At 37.7% G+C, this 16,703-nt stretch overlaps 1 protein-coding gene across 2 annotated transcripts in view; it reads left to right on the top strand.

Annotated features, from left to right (window-relative positions):
• Window positions 1–16,502, top strand: part of nphp4 (nephronophthisis 4) — a 385,328-nt gene extending 368,826 nt beyond the window's left edge. For both annotated transcript variants that reach the window (XM_065246844.2, XM_065246843.2), the window contains exons 22-29: window positions 3,225–3,308; window positions 5,933–6,092; window positions 6,260–6,324; window positions 8,330–8,415; window positions 9,417–9,588; window positions 11,839–12,018; window positions 12,517–12,660; window positions 15,716–16,502. In XM_065246844.2, the coding sequence (XP_065102916.1) occupies window positions 3,225–3,308; window positions 5,933–6,092; window positions 6,260–6,324; window positions 8,330–8,415; window positions 9,417–9,588; window positions 11,839–12,018; window positions 12,517–12,660; window positions 15,716–15,856 (1,032 nt within the window). In that variant the 3' untranslated portion in view covers window positions 15,857–16,502. The remainder of the gene's footprint in view (window positions 1–3,224; window positions 3,309–5,932; window positions 6,093–6,259; window positions 6,325–8,329; window positions 8,416–9,416; window positions 9,589–11,838; window positions 12,019–12,516; window positions 12,661–15,715) is intronic.
• The last annotated feature ends 201 nt before the right edge of the window (window positions 16,503–16,703 follow it).

The raw sequence follows: 16,703 nt of genomic DNA, 5'->3' as shown, positions 1-16,703 counted from the left end.
CTTGGTGCACTTCTTTCCAGCACACTCTTAACTTACTGACTCGCCATACAGGGTAGTATAAGTTAATTGTGATGCAAACTTAAAGGAATAGTCAATTTTCTTTAAAAAATCCAGATAATTTACTCACCACCATGTCATCCAAAATGTTGATGTCTATCTTTGTTCAGTCGAGAAGAAATTATGTTTTTTGAGAAAAAGATTCAAGGATTTTTCTCATTTTAATGGACTTTAATGGACCCCAACACTTAACAGTTTTAATGCAGTTGAAAATTGCAGTTTCAACGCAGCTTCAAAGGACTTTAAACAATCGCAAATGAGGCATAAGGGTCTTATCTACTGAAACGATTGTCATGAAAAATAAAAAATATGCACTGTTAAACCACAATTTCTCTTCTTCCTCTGGCTGTGTGACGAGCCAACGTGACCTCACGTAATTGCGTAATGACGTCGAAAGGTCATGTGTTACATATATGAAACACACATTTGCAGACCATTTTAAACAATAAACTGACACAAAGACATGAATTCTTACTGACTCGCCATACAGGGTAGTATAAGTTAATTGTGATGCAAACTTAAAGGAATAGTCAATTTTCTTTAAAAAATCCAGATAATTTACTCACCACCATGTCATCCAAAATGTTGATGTCTATCTTTGTTCAGTAGAGAAGAAATTATGTTTTTCCCATTGTCGGGAAAAAATAGTAGACCTATTAGTATTTTACCCATTTTGAGTAAGGTTACTGAAAGAATTGTTTATGATCAAATCAGTATGTATTTTAGTAAAAATGATTTAAATTCTGTTTATCAGCATGCATATAGGAAGGAACATTCTACAACAACAGCTTTAGCTCAGATAACTGAGGACTGTATAAAAGATATTGAAAATAAAAAGTTTGTTGGAACAGTATTGTTAGATCTGAGTGCTGCGTTTGATGTACTTGATCATGAAATTTTGTTGGAAAAGTTAATCTGTTATGGTTTTGAAAAATCTGCTATTGAATGGATTAAAAGTTATCTTGCCAATAGGGAATTTACTGTAACATTTAATGGGAGTAATTCTGATATACAGACTCTTGATTGTGGTGTGCCTCAAGGGAGTTGCCTTGGGCCACTTTTATTTTCTATTTTTACAAATGATTTGCCTTTTGTTTTAGAGAATTCCACCATGGCCCTATATGCAGATGATTCTACAATTTATACGTCAGCACAAACCCTTGTTGAACTTAATACAATCTTACAAGTTGAACTTAAACTAATTGAAAATTGGGTTATGGATAATAAAATGGTGATTAATGCAGAGAAAAATAAATGTATGATACTGGGATCCAAGTATTTGTTAAAAGATCCGCTTGTGTTGAGTCTGACTGTGGGGGGTATTGTAATAGAACAGGTTACGGAGGTAAAGCTACTCGGTGTGACTGTTGACAGCTTGTTAAATTGGAATAGTCATATAAATCAAATACTGTTGAAAATGGGCAGAAGTCTGGCAGTTGTTAAGCATTGTAGAAAATTTATTTCAAATCGAGTGATGAAAATATTAGTTGAATCATTAGTTTTATCACATTTGGATTATTGTTCAATTATTTGGTCAAGTACAACTGAAGTGAATTTAAGAAAATTGCAAGTTGCTCAAAATAAAGCAGCTCGGGTGGTTTTAAGTTGTCCTTTTAGGACTAGTGTTAGAGAATTGAATACGAGGTTAGTTTGGCTGAGTGTAAAAAGTAGGATTAATTATTGTATTGTTAACTTTGTTAGAAAAATTATTGTTACAAAAATGCCAGAAATACTGTACAGCAGACTGTCTTTTTTTAGTGATGTGCATCAATATTCCACTCGTCAGTCAACAGAGAGTCGCTTTTTGTTACCTCCGTGTCGAACCAACCTTATACAAAAGACAGTGCTGTATAGAGCAATGGTGGCATGGAATTCTCTTCCGCAGTTTTTGATTTTGGGAATGAATGCAATGAATTTTCGTAAAAGATTAAGACTTTATCTGTTTACATTAGAATAATTGTTATTATTTATATTTGTTGCTTTTCTGATATGAATGGTTAAAGAGTAGTGGAAGGATTGCTGTAACTGTGTATTGTGAGAATGAATAATGTAGAGCTGTTGTTGTTTTTGTTGTTTTTTGTTTGTTTTTATTTTTAGTACGTAGTTGTATTGTTATGTATTAAGGTGTGCACTCCATTTTTTGTCTGTATAATGTATGGTTTTATGTTATAGGAATATATAAATTTTTTGTTGTTGAAGTCTATAGACCCCAGGAAGAATAGCTCCTGCCTTTGCAGCAGCTAATGGGGATCTTAATAAACAAACAAACAAATTAGTATCATTCCACATACAACAACGTCGTAACGGTCCACTTTTTCCGCACTTGTAAACACTGGGGGGTAGTTTCGATACGTCATCCGTGACCTCTTGACGTGATGATTTATTACGTGAGGTCACGCTGGCATGTTACAGGACCGGAGGAAGATGAGAAGTTGTGGTTTAAAAGCCCATATTTTTATTTTTATTGCCAAAAATGACAATCGTTTTGCAAGATAAGACCCTTATACCTCGTTTGAGATCGTTTAGAGTCCTTTGAAACTGCAATTTTAAACTGCATTAAAACTGTTAAGTGTTGGGGTCCATTAAAGTCCATTAAAATGAGAAAAATCCCAGAATGTTTTCCTCAAAAAACATAATTTCTTCTCGACTGAACAAGACATCAACATTTTGGATGACATGGTGGTGAGTAAATTATCTGGATTTTTTTTAAAATGTACTAATCCTTTAAGTCTCTGTCACATACACACAAGTACATTTTCACAACCGTTCATGCTGTAAAATAGCATCAAGAATAAATTGTTGACTATTAAATTGTATTTGTCCTTTTATTTCAACTACTGTATGAACAATGTTTCATTCTTGAGAAACTGGATCCGTATTTTCCTCTTGCACTGATGAGACTTGGATTAGTTCACATGTTTTCGGTTTAATAGGATTTTGTTTTTTATAGTCTGCCATTACAGATGCACTCGAAGTGAAAGAGGCCGTTTTAAACGACTCAAAGCCTCAGCAATAATGAAACGGATTAAAAGCAGCCGCATCCAGACGTTCTGAACAAACCTGTCCAAACAATATTCCCCCATCGCATAATGACTTTATTTTATTGTGATTGTTTTGTGTCTCACAGAAGGTTATGCCATATAATTGACTCTCATTTACTATTGCAGGATACAAAAGGCTTAATGATTTCAAAAAGTCCACAGATGGCTCAGAAACATCTGTCCAACACCATTCAAGCCAAATCCATCAAGGTAAGAAGTATATGTTCGCTGAACTGCTGAGCTCGTACTCACAAACTATATAATCCCTTAAAAACGACAACAACAATCAGATTTATTTTGTCAGAAAAGGTACTCTACTCTCTTAAAAATAAAGGTGCTATAAATCTTTACTTTTTATAAGAAAGTCCACATTTAATTTTTTAATCGAAAAGTGTGCACGTTTGGGTTAGGTTGAGGGATAGAAAATCTCATTATGATAAAAATAATATCAAATCAGTTGAAGTCTATATGAAATGACCTCACTAATATAGTGTGTGTGCGCATGTATGTGATGTGCTGTTATATGGCATTGTGGCTTATTGTGCCTTCAGGGTGTTACTGCTATATGCAGTCAAGAGACACTGATGTCTGAAACACACACACACTCCCATATCATTTTTAGGCCAGCTGAGGTCAAGCGTTGCTGTGCATCAGCTGACATCACCTCCGGAGAAGTGTCAATGGATTGTCTTGGGCTGGGAATCTGACAGCCAGCTCAACTGTATCTCACACGTGAGAGAGGTTGTGCACCCGGACTGCAGATGACTCATTTTACTTCATTTCACAGTATACGCTGTCAGTGCGGTTCATTGAGATGTGACTGATCTCAGATAGGCTTGTCAGATATTGGTAGGCTTCCACCACCCCTGCTTTAAAGACCAGCATGCATTTCAAGTTAAGTGCTATATTAACTGCTGGGCCATGATAAAGTTGAGGTTAAGCAGGTTTAGAGGAAAACTAGAAGAAACCTTCTGGGGACTGACCTACAAAAAACAGCATACTGTATGCTGATGATCGACCTGGCTGGGACATCCAACATTATAAAACAATGCATTGAGTTCAAAACAAGTGAAATTAAATATTGTAACGTTTTTGTGGCTCCTGTTGATGATAAAAATGCAGCCACATGAATTACATTAAAGGGAAACACCACTGTTTTTCAATATTTTACTATGTTCTTAACTTAGACAAATTAAAGGAATATTCCATTTTCTTAAAAGAAAAATCCAGATAATTTACTCACCACCATGTCATCCAAAATGTTGATGTCTTTCTTTGTTCAGTCGAGAAGAAATTATGTTTTTTGAGGAAAACATTGCAGGATTTTTCTCATTTTAATGGACTTTAATAGAGCCCAACATTTAAAACTTGACTCAACACTTAACAGTTTTTTTCAACAGGGTTTCAAAGGACTATAAACGATCCCAAACGAGGCATAAGGGTCTTATCTAGAGAAACGATTGTCATTTTTGACAAGAAAAATAAAAAATATGCACTTTTAAACCACAACTTCTCGTCTAGATCCGGTCGTGATGCGCCAGCGTGACCCCACGCAATACGTCATCATGTCAAGAGGACACAGAGGACGAACGCGAAACTACGCCCCAGTGTTTACAAGTGTGGAGAAAGAGGACCGTTCTGACGTTGTTGTATGTCGAATGATACTAATTCATGTCTTTGTGTCAGTTTATTGTTTACAATGGTCCGCAAATGTGCGTTTCATATATGTAACATGCGACCTCTCTACGTCACTAGGCATTTACGTTAGGTCACGCAGGAAAGGACCTAGACAAAAAGTTGTGGTTTAAAAGTGCATATTTTTTATTTTTCTTGTCAAAAATGACAATAGTTTCGCTAGAAAAGACCCTTATGCCTCGTTTGGGATCGTTTAGAGTCCTTTGAAACTCCGTTGAAAAAAACTGTTAAGTGTTGAGTTAAGTATTAAATGTTGGGCTCTATTAAAGTCCATTAAAATGAGAAAAATCCTGCAATGTTTTCCTCAAAAGACATAATTTCTTCTCGACTGAACAAAGAAAGACATCAACATTTTGGATGACATGGTGGTGAGTAAATTATCTGGATTTTTCTTATAAGAAAATGGAATATTCCTTTAATACATACCTATCTTTTTTCAATGTGTGCACTTCATCTTTACACAGCGCGTTGTGAATGTGTTAGCATTTAGCCTAGCCCCATTCATTCCTTAGGATCCAAACAAGGATGATTTTAGAAGCCACCAAACACTTCCATGTTTTCCCTATTTAAAGACTGTTACATGAGTAGTTATAAAAAAAAAAGGTAGGTATGTATTAATTTGTCTAAAATGAGACAAGAACATAGTAAAATATTGGAAATGGTGGTGTTTTCCTTTAAGCATTATACATGCCAATATAACTGGTATTATTAAAAAATCTAATAATTTTTTACCAACACAGTTAAATCCAGTTTTTACCAGCATGGCCAAATAATTTGGGTAAACCTTATAGTTTTACATTTTCACATTAATGTGCAAAAATACAAGTATTTTAATACAAATACAACCCGCACACTTGCTTTTAATTTAAGAATGCCTTGCCCCATAGACTTTTATTATAGACTATTTTCTGTACATAAATATTTCTTTTTTTTTTGCAAACTTAGGGGCTAGTTAAAATTTTTTTTTATGTGGTCAAAAGAATTCAGCTTGTTTTGGGCTTAGAATGTCCCTTTAATTTTTAACTAAATCGATGGATTTGGATCTTTTGAGGTTTGCAACTTGCAGGAACTCTTTTAGATGTTTACTGAGTCTTATCTGTAGTGTAAATTGTTGTGTATACTGATCTTTTTTTATAAAGGTTCAGTTCCGTGGGGAGGATGGAAAGCCTCTGGCGATCTGCCAGGTGAATGTTGAACCGACACCACATGTGGTAGACCAGACCTTTCGTTTCTACCATCCTGAACTCACCTTCCTAAAGAAAGCCATTCGCCTGCCTGCAGCCTGGGACAGCACAGCAGGTGCTGTTCATTACAAACATCTTGGCTCCTGCACACAAACACACACACACACACACACACACACACACACACACACACACACACACACAAAGGCACTTCCGTGTCTGCTATTAGCCGTGAACTGAAGACCTCATTTGTACTCCATCTCCTTTTGTATTTGCTCACAGATGGCTCCACCACCCTCCATGTGCGCTGCAGCGACCCCAATGTCATCTGCCACGCTACCAACTTGGTGAGCCAATTGGAAGTAACTTGTAATAGCAACCAGCCAATCAGAATGACGATGAGTTATTAATTTGTGCCTGAGGCTATAAGCTGATTCATGGTGACGCCATTGAAAATTTTGCACACTCATTTGTGACCCAGTCTGTAAAAACCCAGCTTTAGGGATTGTACGTAATGTAAAGAAAATGTTCTTAATATATAACCTTGATATCTTTAATATTACCTCAGTAAGGTCATGTCAAAGATTAAGGGCCAGATTTACTAACAGCTTGCGCAAGCGCAAACCATCATTTTGTTGTTAAATAAGGACTGTCGGGATTTACTAAAGACGCACATTGGATAATTAGTGCTCCCCTTGGCGCTTTTTTGGAATTGGGCTCTCATGCTAATTTGCCACGTTAAGTAAATCAGGCCCTAAAGGTGCAATGTTTATCGTTTAGAAGGATCTCTTGACAGAAATGCAATAAAGACCTTACATAATGAACAGTATTGTTTTTATTACCTTAGAATGAGCCATTTTATCTACATACACTGCAGGTCTCCTTACATACGAAAAATACCGATATACACTAATAATACCTGTCTGATAGCAATTCTGAATCACACAGCGGATATTATGCACAGCTATTTCATGTACTACGGCTTTTGATCAGTAACGTTAAGTCCTTATCAATTTGAAATCACTATTAGTTTAAGTTCATGCATTTAATACCTGAAAAGGTTTGAAGAACAGCAATATAAATATCCACACTATTCTTGACGTAAATGCTGGCGCCGCCATCTTTGAGCTCATATATGGTAAAACTTCCGGTGAGCCACAACACATAATGGTAGTCCTATTGCGAGGGATACGAGTCTGCTGTTTTGACTGGCATTTTAATGCTTATTAAGAAATCCAGGAAGACCGGCATAATTTGTGCAGTTAGGGGTTGCCATAATAACAGATACAAACTCCGTAAATCTCTACAAAACATTTGTTTTAAACAGGGGCGTCATGCACCAATTTTGGGGGCACAGTGTTCACAGTTTACAAAAATTTGTGCATACACGGACATCAAACGAAATATTATAGAGCTTTTCAGTCATTTCCATGGCACTTACATTTCTAACAATTTGAGCGCCCCTGCCTTCGTGCAAAACCCTCCTAAAAGTGTTGACTAACTTCCATATGAAATATTCAATCGGAATAATAACATATTAGTATCATATTTACATCTGAAATGGCATATTTTGTTTATTTACGTTTTGTTTAATGACTTGTTTAATAGTCATTATTGCATTTTGCACAACAACTGCATATCCTATAAAATTTATGTAATTTTAAATCCATAAAGTATATAAACAACGAAAATGACATAAGCTATAGCCACGTGATTGATTTTAATGTTCAATAATGATTTTAAAAAATATGTTTAGATAAAATTATTAGAGGAACGGATTTTTGCATGAAATTTTACCTCATATGTGAGCATGTGTGATTCCCGCACCCCCGTGAACTCTGGCGAATTTTGGCGTTGAACCAAGAAGATGAATCTAAAAAATCTCTACTAATATAACGTCGAGACGGTCACATTTTAAACCATACATTTTCTTCACAGAGAAGGATAACTGCACATTACCGTACTGGGGTTTGAAAATGTTGTGAGCGTTTCTTGCACGCTTTAATTCCTTAGATAGTCAAATGCAGCAGCAACATGAAAGCTCGTGAGCGTGCTCAGACGCTGACGTCTGTGACTGCGTTGTCTGCAGCGCCTGCCGCCATAAAGTAATGTAACATGATCAAAACACTATCAAAACCGCAAAAATCTCTGAAAAGTGACAAGGATGCAGCACAGAATTGATAATATTGTGCATATTAAACAGATTAAAAGATAAGTAACAGATTGATGGACGCTTGTTTGATTTTGAGGTTGCATGCAAAATCCATTTGGCTCAAAAAAACAAAGTATATAATTTTTTTTTTTTTGCTTTTTAATTTCATTTTTGTTATAGTTTTCCTTTTTTTCTTTTAGTCTCCGGGAGAACCGCAAGACGTGTATCTGAAAGTTCCTGGTTGTCCAAGTCCACAAATTAGGAAGTTCTTCATCACTATATTCACGTAAGTTATCCTTTACCCTTTACTCTTTTATGTTTTCTACAAATGTGATAACCTAGTAGTGTATGATTTTTGGCTGTTCCAGCTGCATGAGAAGTGTGTGTGTGGGAACCTCTATGTTTGGCTGTGTGTGTGAAAACCCGGTCCCTGATGAATCTCTTCATGTGTGATTAATGACATTTGCTTAATCAGGATGTCTCATTTACTGTCTGATTGCATCAAATCATAAAATTCATTTATTCATCAAAATCTGCTACATCTCAGAGTTCATAATCAGTGAACATGAATAAAAACACAGTTTTGGAACTCGTCGATCGTACATCTCCCTTTGTAACTGAAACCTGTGAGAGTGACAGCAGTCCTACAGCAACAATTAAAGGCAGACATTTTCCTTACATATGCTTGTGCTCAAGTGTCACCAAACAGAGCTGCAAAAATTGTTGTTTTCATAAAGGCTTTCTGAATACGCATTAAACAGATCATCAGTCGTCTTCACTGTGTCATCCGGCACAGAGTAGCCAATTAAAACCAATTCAGTCTCTGAGCCATTAAAAAAACACAGTCAGCTGATGCTGTTCCCAACAACAGCTGCTGTTAGGGTCTCGCGAACATCCAAGGACGACACAATGTTCTGCAAACTTTGTCCCTTGAGCAGAACCCCCTCCGGCAGGGTGAAGAGCTCATGCACAAAGTCCTTCATTTATTAATACAGTCAAACTCCAGACCCCCATAAGACAGAATAATAAAGAATGACAGCTCCAAACTTCCTGCAGGGACGTAGCCGCCTTTGCCATATGAGATGCACCGGTGAAGGTGGTGAATGGAGAAATTTTAAAACTGTGACATTTGTGGCTCTCTGAACATCTCTCTTTTGAAGATTTAAGATATGTCCCTCTCTCTGGAGAACTGAGGCCTGTCCTGCCATTGTGTCATTGTATAAAAGTGTCTTTTGTGTGTGTATGTGGGTTTTTTCACATGTCTCTGTCTCAATCCCTCTATGGCAGTGACCTTTGGCTGGCCTCGCCTGCGCAGATATGGCAGGTATACGTGCATTACCTGCAAAGGATGGACCTGAGCTGTGTGTGTGGCACTCTCAGTTGGCATTCGCTGGTTGTGCATGGCACACAAGCCATTCGGAGGGTCAAGTGCTACACGTCGCATCCCCTGGAGCTTCAGGTACGAATTGTAGGGTCAAAGGAAAAAACATTGATCGGGGTTGTTAGCTCGGATGGGGGCTTATGTGGCCCTTTTTTTGCTTTGGAAAAAAAATAAGATAAGCAATTAACACGGAGTCATCAGTTAAATGTAATCAAAGAAATAGTTTAGGCAAAAATAATGAATTAATAATAAATAAATAAAGTTGTTTATACACTGGGAGTGGATGGGGACAGCCTCTTCAAGCTTCAAAAGGATGCAAAAGCAAAGAATCATGCTGTACATTTTTTTTGTGTCCCAAAGGCATACAAATGGGTTTAGTGGTAAAACAAACTAAAATATAATCAGTATGAAAGTCTTGACCTGTGCCACTTTTTGCAACCGTGTATGCAAACAACGTTTATGCAGTTCACTACTATTTCTTATGGGGGAAATAAACACCAAACGCGAGTTTAACGATTTGTGCGTGTAGATTACATACAAAGTCAATGCAAAGAAGCGATCAGATGTGTGCCCGCGTTTGCCGATGCGAATGACGTGATATGGGCTGAAAACGCGCTATTCGCCTCAAACACGAAAATAATCAACTTGAGGAAAAATTCGCATGACACAAAGTTAAATCCCGCAAGTAATCTAGAACGAGTAACGCAATGCCCCACGCTTGGTGTGTACGTAGCATTATGTTGGTGATATTACTGTTGTCCCTGCTGCTATACATAATTTTAAAACACACAATTGAGAGGAGCAGGTTAAAGGTGCATTCACAATATAAGCGACTTTGTCGCTATGTGTTGCTCGTCTCTTTCAAAAGAGGTTTTTCTAAATCTGGTTGTCATAAAGAAATGAGTACTGTCCAATCCAGTAACTGACGAGAAACGGATGACGTGAACTCCACTGCTTTGTTCTCATTCATAGTCGCTCCCACAAGCTGCTCATAATTTGAATAAATTAAACATTTCTCAACTTTGTCGCTCGACTGGATACGCCCCATCCAGTCGCCAACGGTCACTGTCGCTTGTGTCGCCAGAAGTTGCCAAGCTTCCATTGAAATCAATGAGATTGTGTCGCTCTCCTACGGCTAGTCACTGCTAGTCTGAATGCAGCTTAATGGGCCAATCACATCAAACACGTTTTAAACGCTTGCAAACGCAAGACGCCCCTCACACAGCTCTTTTTTTATATTGCTAAACAACCACAAAGTCAGCTGTCTTGTCAATCAAATATTGAAGCGTAAGCGCTCTTTTGCTGTTAACTGTCATATTAGCAGAAACTTTAAAAAGTGGACGCTTGCTCAGGTGCACAAACACACAGGAGAGAGTGAGCGAGCGGAGTCCGGTTCCTCCAAGCAACTGTAAACTTCCGTCACCCACAACGAAAGGCCCGCCTCTCCCCTAATTCGATTGGACAATGGAAAGATGCGAATGACATCGGGGGCTTTTCGGCTCTCAGCGCTCCTTCAAAAGCGAGTGCTGCGGCCGCAAACAAAAGCAAGGTGTTTGGTGCGCTTAAACAGCATGCATAAGCTCACTGTCCATAGAAAATATCATTCAAAAAAGGCGCCTGCCACTTTCATAAACGCGTTTGGTGTGATCGGCAAAGTAAATGCAAAGACACGATCAGATGCGTCCTCGCGTGGGGGTGATGCGAATGACGCGATATGGGAGGAAACTCATGCTTTTCGCCTCAAACACGTCTACGCCCAAGTTGAAAATATTCAACTTAAATCCCGTGAGTAATCTAGAGCGAGTAATGCGATGCCCCGCATTTGGTGTGTATGTAGCATTAGACTTTCAAATAATGCATTATTTTTCAGTTGGTGTTTTTTAACAAAACCCATTTGTTTGTCTTCAGGACACTTTGCATATATCCACGGCTCGTATGGAGATATTTAATGATGCTTTTGCTTCAAGCTCGAGAAAGACGGTTACCATCCACTCCAACTGTAAACAAAAAAACAACGCTTTAAAAAATCTGTTTTTCAACAGTGAACTTTTGGTTTTGTTTAGCACACATCAGCAAAACAAAGCATGGCTTTATTGTTATATTATACCGTAAATGAAAGCACAATATTGGAACATGTGGATTATATGCAGCTCCAACTGTGCACTCTGTGCTAATGCGGCCTATACTAGGGTTAATTGTGCAGCAGATGCTGCGATGATGTCCAGCTTTGTGAGTCCTAAAGTTTAGCAGAACTACAACTTCTTCCAATTTCTCCCATGCCAGACGTTTTTTAAACTGTGTGAGGTCTCCTCTGTCTGTGTGCTACAGGTGGATCCAGGGGAGGTTTTTGCTCTGCCTGCGCAAGGAGTGCAGGATGTCCGGGTGGGCGTAAAGGCCTTGCGCCCCGGGAGCCGTTTCTTTTACCTCAACGTGCTTGACGTGGATACGCGGCAACTTGTCGGCTCCTGGCTGCTTTGTATCACGTGCAGGCAGCCTGTGATCTCCAAGGTGATAAAATGGGGAAAAAATGCACTAATTAACTGTCTTTAACCGTAGTAAAATCCCATCAATTTGCTTTTTAACCACTAAATACAAACTTTTTAATTTAGATGTACCATACGCTCCAAGGTTAAGTACTGTAATAATGCATGCTTTCGTTTTATTAGTGCGCATTTAAGGACTGTGATGAGTACATGATTACTTTATCGTATCCTTTATCGTCCTTTTATAGGTCCTCTGTTACTTTACATTGAAAGCCAATACAGAGTGGCCTTACTGGTCAATTAAGTATTTAGTAGAGATTGGACCGTTCAATCTGGATGTGAAAATATGATACACAAGTGACAATTTTTCTTTGCCTATGTTGATTTTTAGCAGGATTGAAATGGGCTTTAAATTGTACCATTACGATGATGATATGGCAGTGGATGTCAACGCTGGTGATTTAAGCAGACATTTTTATTTTAGTTATTTAATGCGTCTCTATGTGGGGTTTAATCTTCCCAGGCATTTGAAATCAAAGTCCCTGTAGATGGTGGAAAGGGCAGCAATAAGAAAATCAGTTTCACAAACCCCTACTCTACCTCCAGAGTATTCACACTGAGCACAGACCACCCGGACCTTCTTATGTTTAAAGAGGAACAATTTCAGGTAAGAAAATCTGTAAAACAAAAGCTCTTTACCAATAAAACGTACACAATTTCCCAAACATTTGCTGTTGAACATTGACAGACAACTATATTTTCAAAAGCCACATTCACCAAAAAGATGTCTAGAGCCCAGGGGAGAAAAATCTTGACATGTCTCTTTCTAAAAATCAATTACTCTGTCTAAACTGTCATTCCCAGACATATTTCACAGTATGTGAAGTTCTCCGTATATTGGAGCGATCGCTTTGTGTCCTGGCCTTTTGCGATGCTCATCCCCTGAGGAAACCATAAAGCTATGTAAAAAAAAAAAAAATGGAAGATTCTCACACTTAGGCTAGAAAATGTCAATATCTGTCACCGTCAGGTCCAGGAATGATGCGTGTACGTCTATATTAAACTTCAATTAAAAGCTGTTAATTGATTAGATCAATACCAAACCGTTGCCTGGTACTTCAGTAGTGAACAGTAGTTAGTTATCCACACGGATGGAAGATCTCAAATACATTACGATGACTGTCGGGCCCACAGGGTCATTTTCCCTGATCATCATTTTTTCACTGAAACATTGTAAAACAGCATGGGGTAAAATGTTAATTTCATCATTCAGTGCTCTCATCGATCCACGTGTAGTTTACGGAGTCTCGCATGATGGCTTACACCCCATATCTGAGCAATAAAAGCAGAACAAAGTGAAATATGCAACTGACAATATTGAACACAACGGATTAATGATACCTCAGCGTCAAATAAAAACGCTGAAGCTCATAAAGAAAGGAAATGGCCTGCTCTATTCTCTTGCTAGTCAACACCGCTTCAATTATCTTCTCTCGTGCCGGATTTATGAGATCCATATTTTTGAGGAATGTGGATGGAGATGTTGTTTTTTTTCTTCATTCGAGAAATAACAACTGTGTCACCGGAAAATAGGCGCGGAGCCAAAAGCAAAAGAAAGAATCGATACGTCTGTGCTTTTGAGGAGATTACGAACTAAATCCTCAGCCGTGCTCAATACGTCTTAGTCAGCCATTAAAAGTAATGTTTAAAGACAAAGAGAGACCAATTTCTGTAATCTACCTCTCTATATGCTGTAATGTAACTGTATAGCTCGTGCTCAGGAATGGGAATCTGAATGAAACTGCTATGTTACTGTAGGAATATTATGGTCTGTTAATGCAACATTCTGCAATGTGTTTGAAGTACAGTACTTACTGCCAGCAAAATCATCATCAAATATCAGATTAAGTTTGTTTGTAAGCAGGGGCGCCGCTAGCAATTTTGGGCCCTATGAAAAAATAGGGGGTCAGGCCCCACCATACCCATTTCGTACCAAACATACAATCCAACCTACTGTAGCTATTCAAAATCTTTGTCTGTAATTTAATAATACAGAACTATTTATTTTGCTTTTGTTTTGACCACAGTTATCAGTATTTATAGATACCTAAAATGTCTGCAGCTAAGATAATTTATAGTGCAATGTAAATTTAATTGAAAAATACAGTACATTAAATCAAATATTCAGAGAAAATGCAACATTCTTAAAGATTAAAGATAAATGTGACCATGCCTGTGAAAACCCAGCTGAAGTATTTATTTGTGATTTACTGTTTTCCACATAAAATCATCATATATAATGTAAAGAACATTTGTGAAAATATAAACTTGATATCTTTAATGTTGACTGAGTAATGTCATGTCAGCGATTGAAATCATAGTGAAATTAATGCTTGAAATTAAACTGTGATGCTTTTTATCTCACAATAAGATTTGAGGCTTTAGTCTGATTTTCAGAGACAGTCTTAGTGACATACTGTATACTTGAGCTGTTACACACACAACATTGTAACATTTAAAAATGGCGAACAACAACAATGCATCTTTTCTATGTACATTCTGCCTGAAATAAGACTGGGTCAACAATGCTTGACCAAAGCGGCGTGGTGAGCTAGAACCTGCTTACATCACGAGGCATTTTTTGGACCCAACATTCAATAGGAAAATTCAACTGCAGTAGCCACCGTTCAACCTGAAGAGGGCAGCACTCAGACGTTTTTACACCATATATTGTAGTATTGAAACACTTTAACCAAATGTCAAAAAACTTACTAAAATCAATGAACAGCACTAATAAAACCCCATTCTTACAGATCATTAACTAAAAAAAGTTGGTTTAGGGTTTAGTTACTCTTTAAGAAAACAGCTATTAAATGACTCTTCAGACTGTTTTTTAATCAACGGGGCTCTAAAATGAAATGAATGACAACTATAGCAGATTACGACATAGATTTCCATTGATTTCTTAACCCTGTCGCAAGTTGAGAGGCTTTAATATACATAACTGGACTAGTTTAGCCTTAGTTGCATTTCAGTTTTATCACAACCAACTTGATTTACGACTGCATAAAAATACTTCCTTGGCATATTGCGTTACAAAACAAAACAGTGTGTAACCGATCGCATTTCTAGTTTATGTTAATTAGCTTATACGGGCTACGTTAATTTAAACAGCTTATAAGGGCTGACTTCGCGTTATAATCATAACATAAAACAGGGAACGTAAATCACCTTGTGTTTTTTTAAACTGAGGTGAACAGAGCGAAGACTTTACAGTGGAAAGAAAACTGCATTGTATTGCTCCAGCATCACATTGTGTAAACTGCATTTATAGTAAGGAAGTGCACATATGCAGATATCATAGGAAATAGCAGTAAATACACACACCTTGTTCTCTTCTGAAGTTCACGCGCACTGTGAGACCGTGGATTGACGGCGCTAAAACGCAGAGTAAAGACGGGGCGGAGCTAAGAGGGCTCAGCTTAAGGGGGTTGCGTGTGCGGCACAGTCCTTGGCTGGGGCCCTCAAAACTTCATGGGCCCTTAGAATCGTCCTAACTTCCCCCCCTTATGGCGCCCCTGTTTGTAAGACATACTGTATCACCTTCATATCTGAAGTGATATTTACAGTACAGAAGATGTGCTCTAATCGTCATGACAACAGCGCCTCTGATGTGTATATTGCATATTTTTAATTCCAGTGTTTGTGCATCTGTGTTGTAGATCATGGGAGGGGAGATCTACACCATCGGTCTACGCTTTGCTCCAACTCAGAACCCCGGTACAGAGGAGATTCTCATCTTCATCAACGACCAACAGGATAAGAATGAGGACACTTACTGTGTTCGAGTCCAGTACAGATAACCTTAACTACAATACAATACAAAACACTATGACATTAAAACACACCCCTTACATTTCGCTTTAGCCCATCACAAACAAACTGAATCTGCAGCTTGAATGCATTTGACATCATGCATTGTGAACTATCAATGGACAATATACAGCATTTATTAATTTTGGTTAAAATTAATTGAAAGTATTTTACCTTTCTATGTTCTTATATTAGTTACTTGGAGTAAGGCAGTAACTAATATTAAAGGGACACTCCAATTTTTTTTGAAAATATACTCATTTTACAGCTCCACTAGAGTTAAACATTTGATTCTTACTGTTTTGGAATCCATTCAGCCGATCTCCGGGTCTGGTGGTAGCAGTTTTAGCATAGTTTAGCATAATCCATTGAATCTGATTAGACCATTAGCATCACGCTAAAAAATAACCAAAGAGTTTGAATATTTTTCCAATTTAAACTTGACTTTTTAGTAGTTACATCGTGTACTAAGACCAATGGAAAATTAAAAGTTGCAATTTTTTTAGGCAGATATGGCTAGGAACTATACTCTCATTCCAGCATAATAATCAAGGACTTTGCTGCTGTAACATGGCTGTAGCAGGCGTAGTGATATTACAAACTGCTTGAAAATAGTCCCCTTGGTTACTTTCAATAGCAGGGGACTATTTTCAGGTGCTGCGTAATATCATTATGCCTGCTTCAGCCATGTTACAGCAGCAAAGTCTATGCTAATGGTCTAATCAGATTCAATGGATTATGCTAAATTATGCTAAAAGTGCTAGTGCCAGCCCCGGAAATTGGTTGAATAGATTCCAAAACTGTAAAAATCAAATGTCTGTGTGTGGAGTGTTCCTT

The sequence above is a fragment of the Paramisgurnus dabryanus genome, chromosome 11, assembly GCF_030506205.2.
Source record: "Paramisgurnus dabryanus chromosome 11, PD_genome_1.1, whole genome shotgun sequence".
Lineage (NCBI taxonomy): Eukaryota > Metazoa > Chordata > Actinopteri > Cypriniformes > Cobitidae > Paramisgurnus > Paramisgurnus dabryanus.
This window is presented reverse-complemented; position numbering and strand designations above follow the sequence as displayed.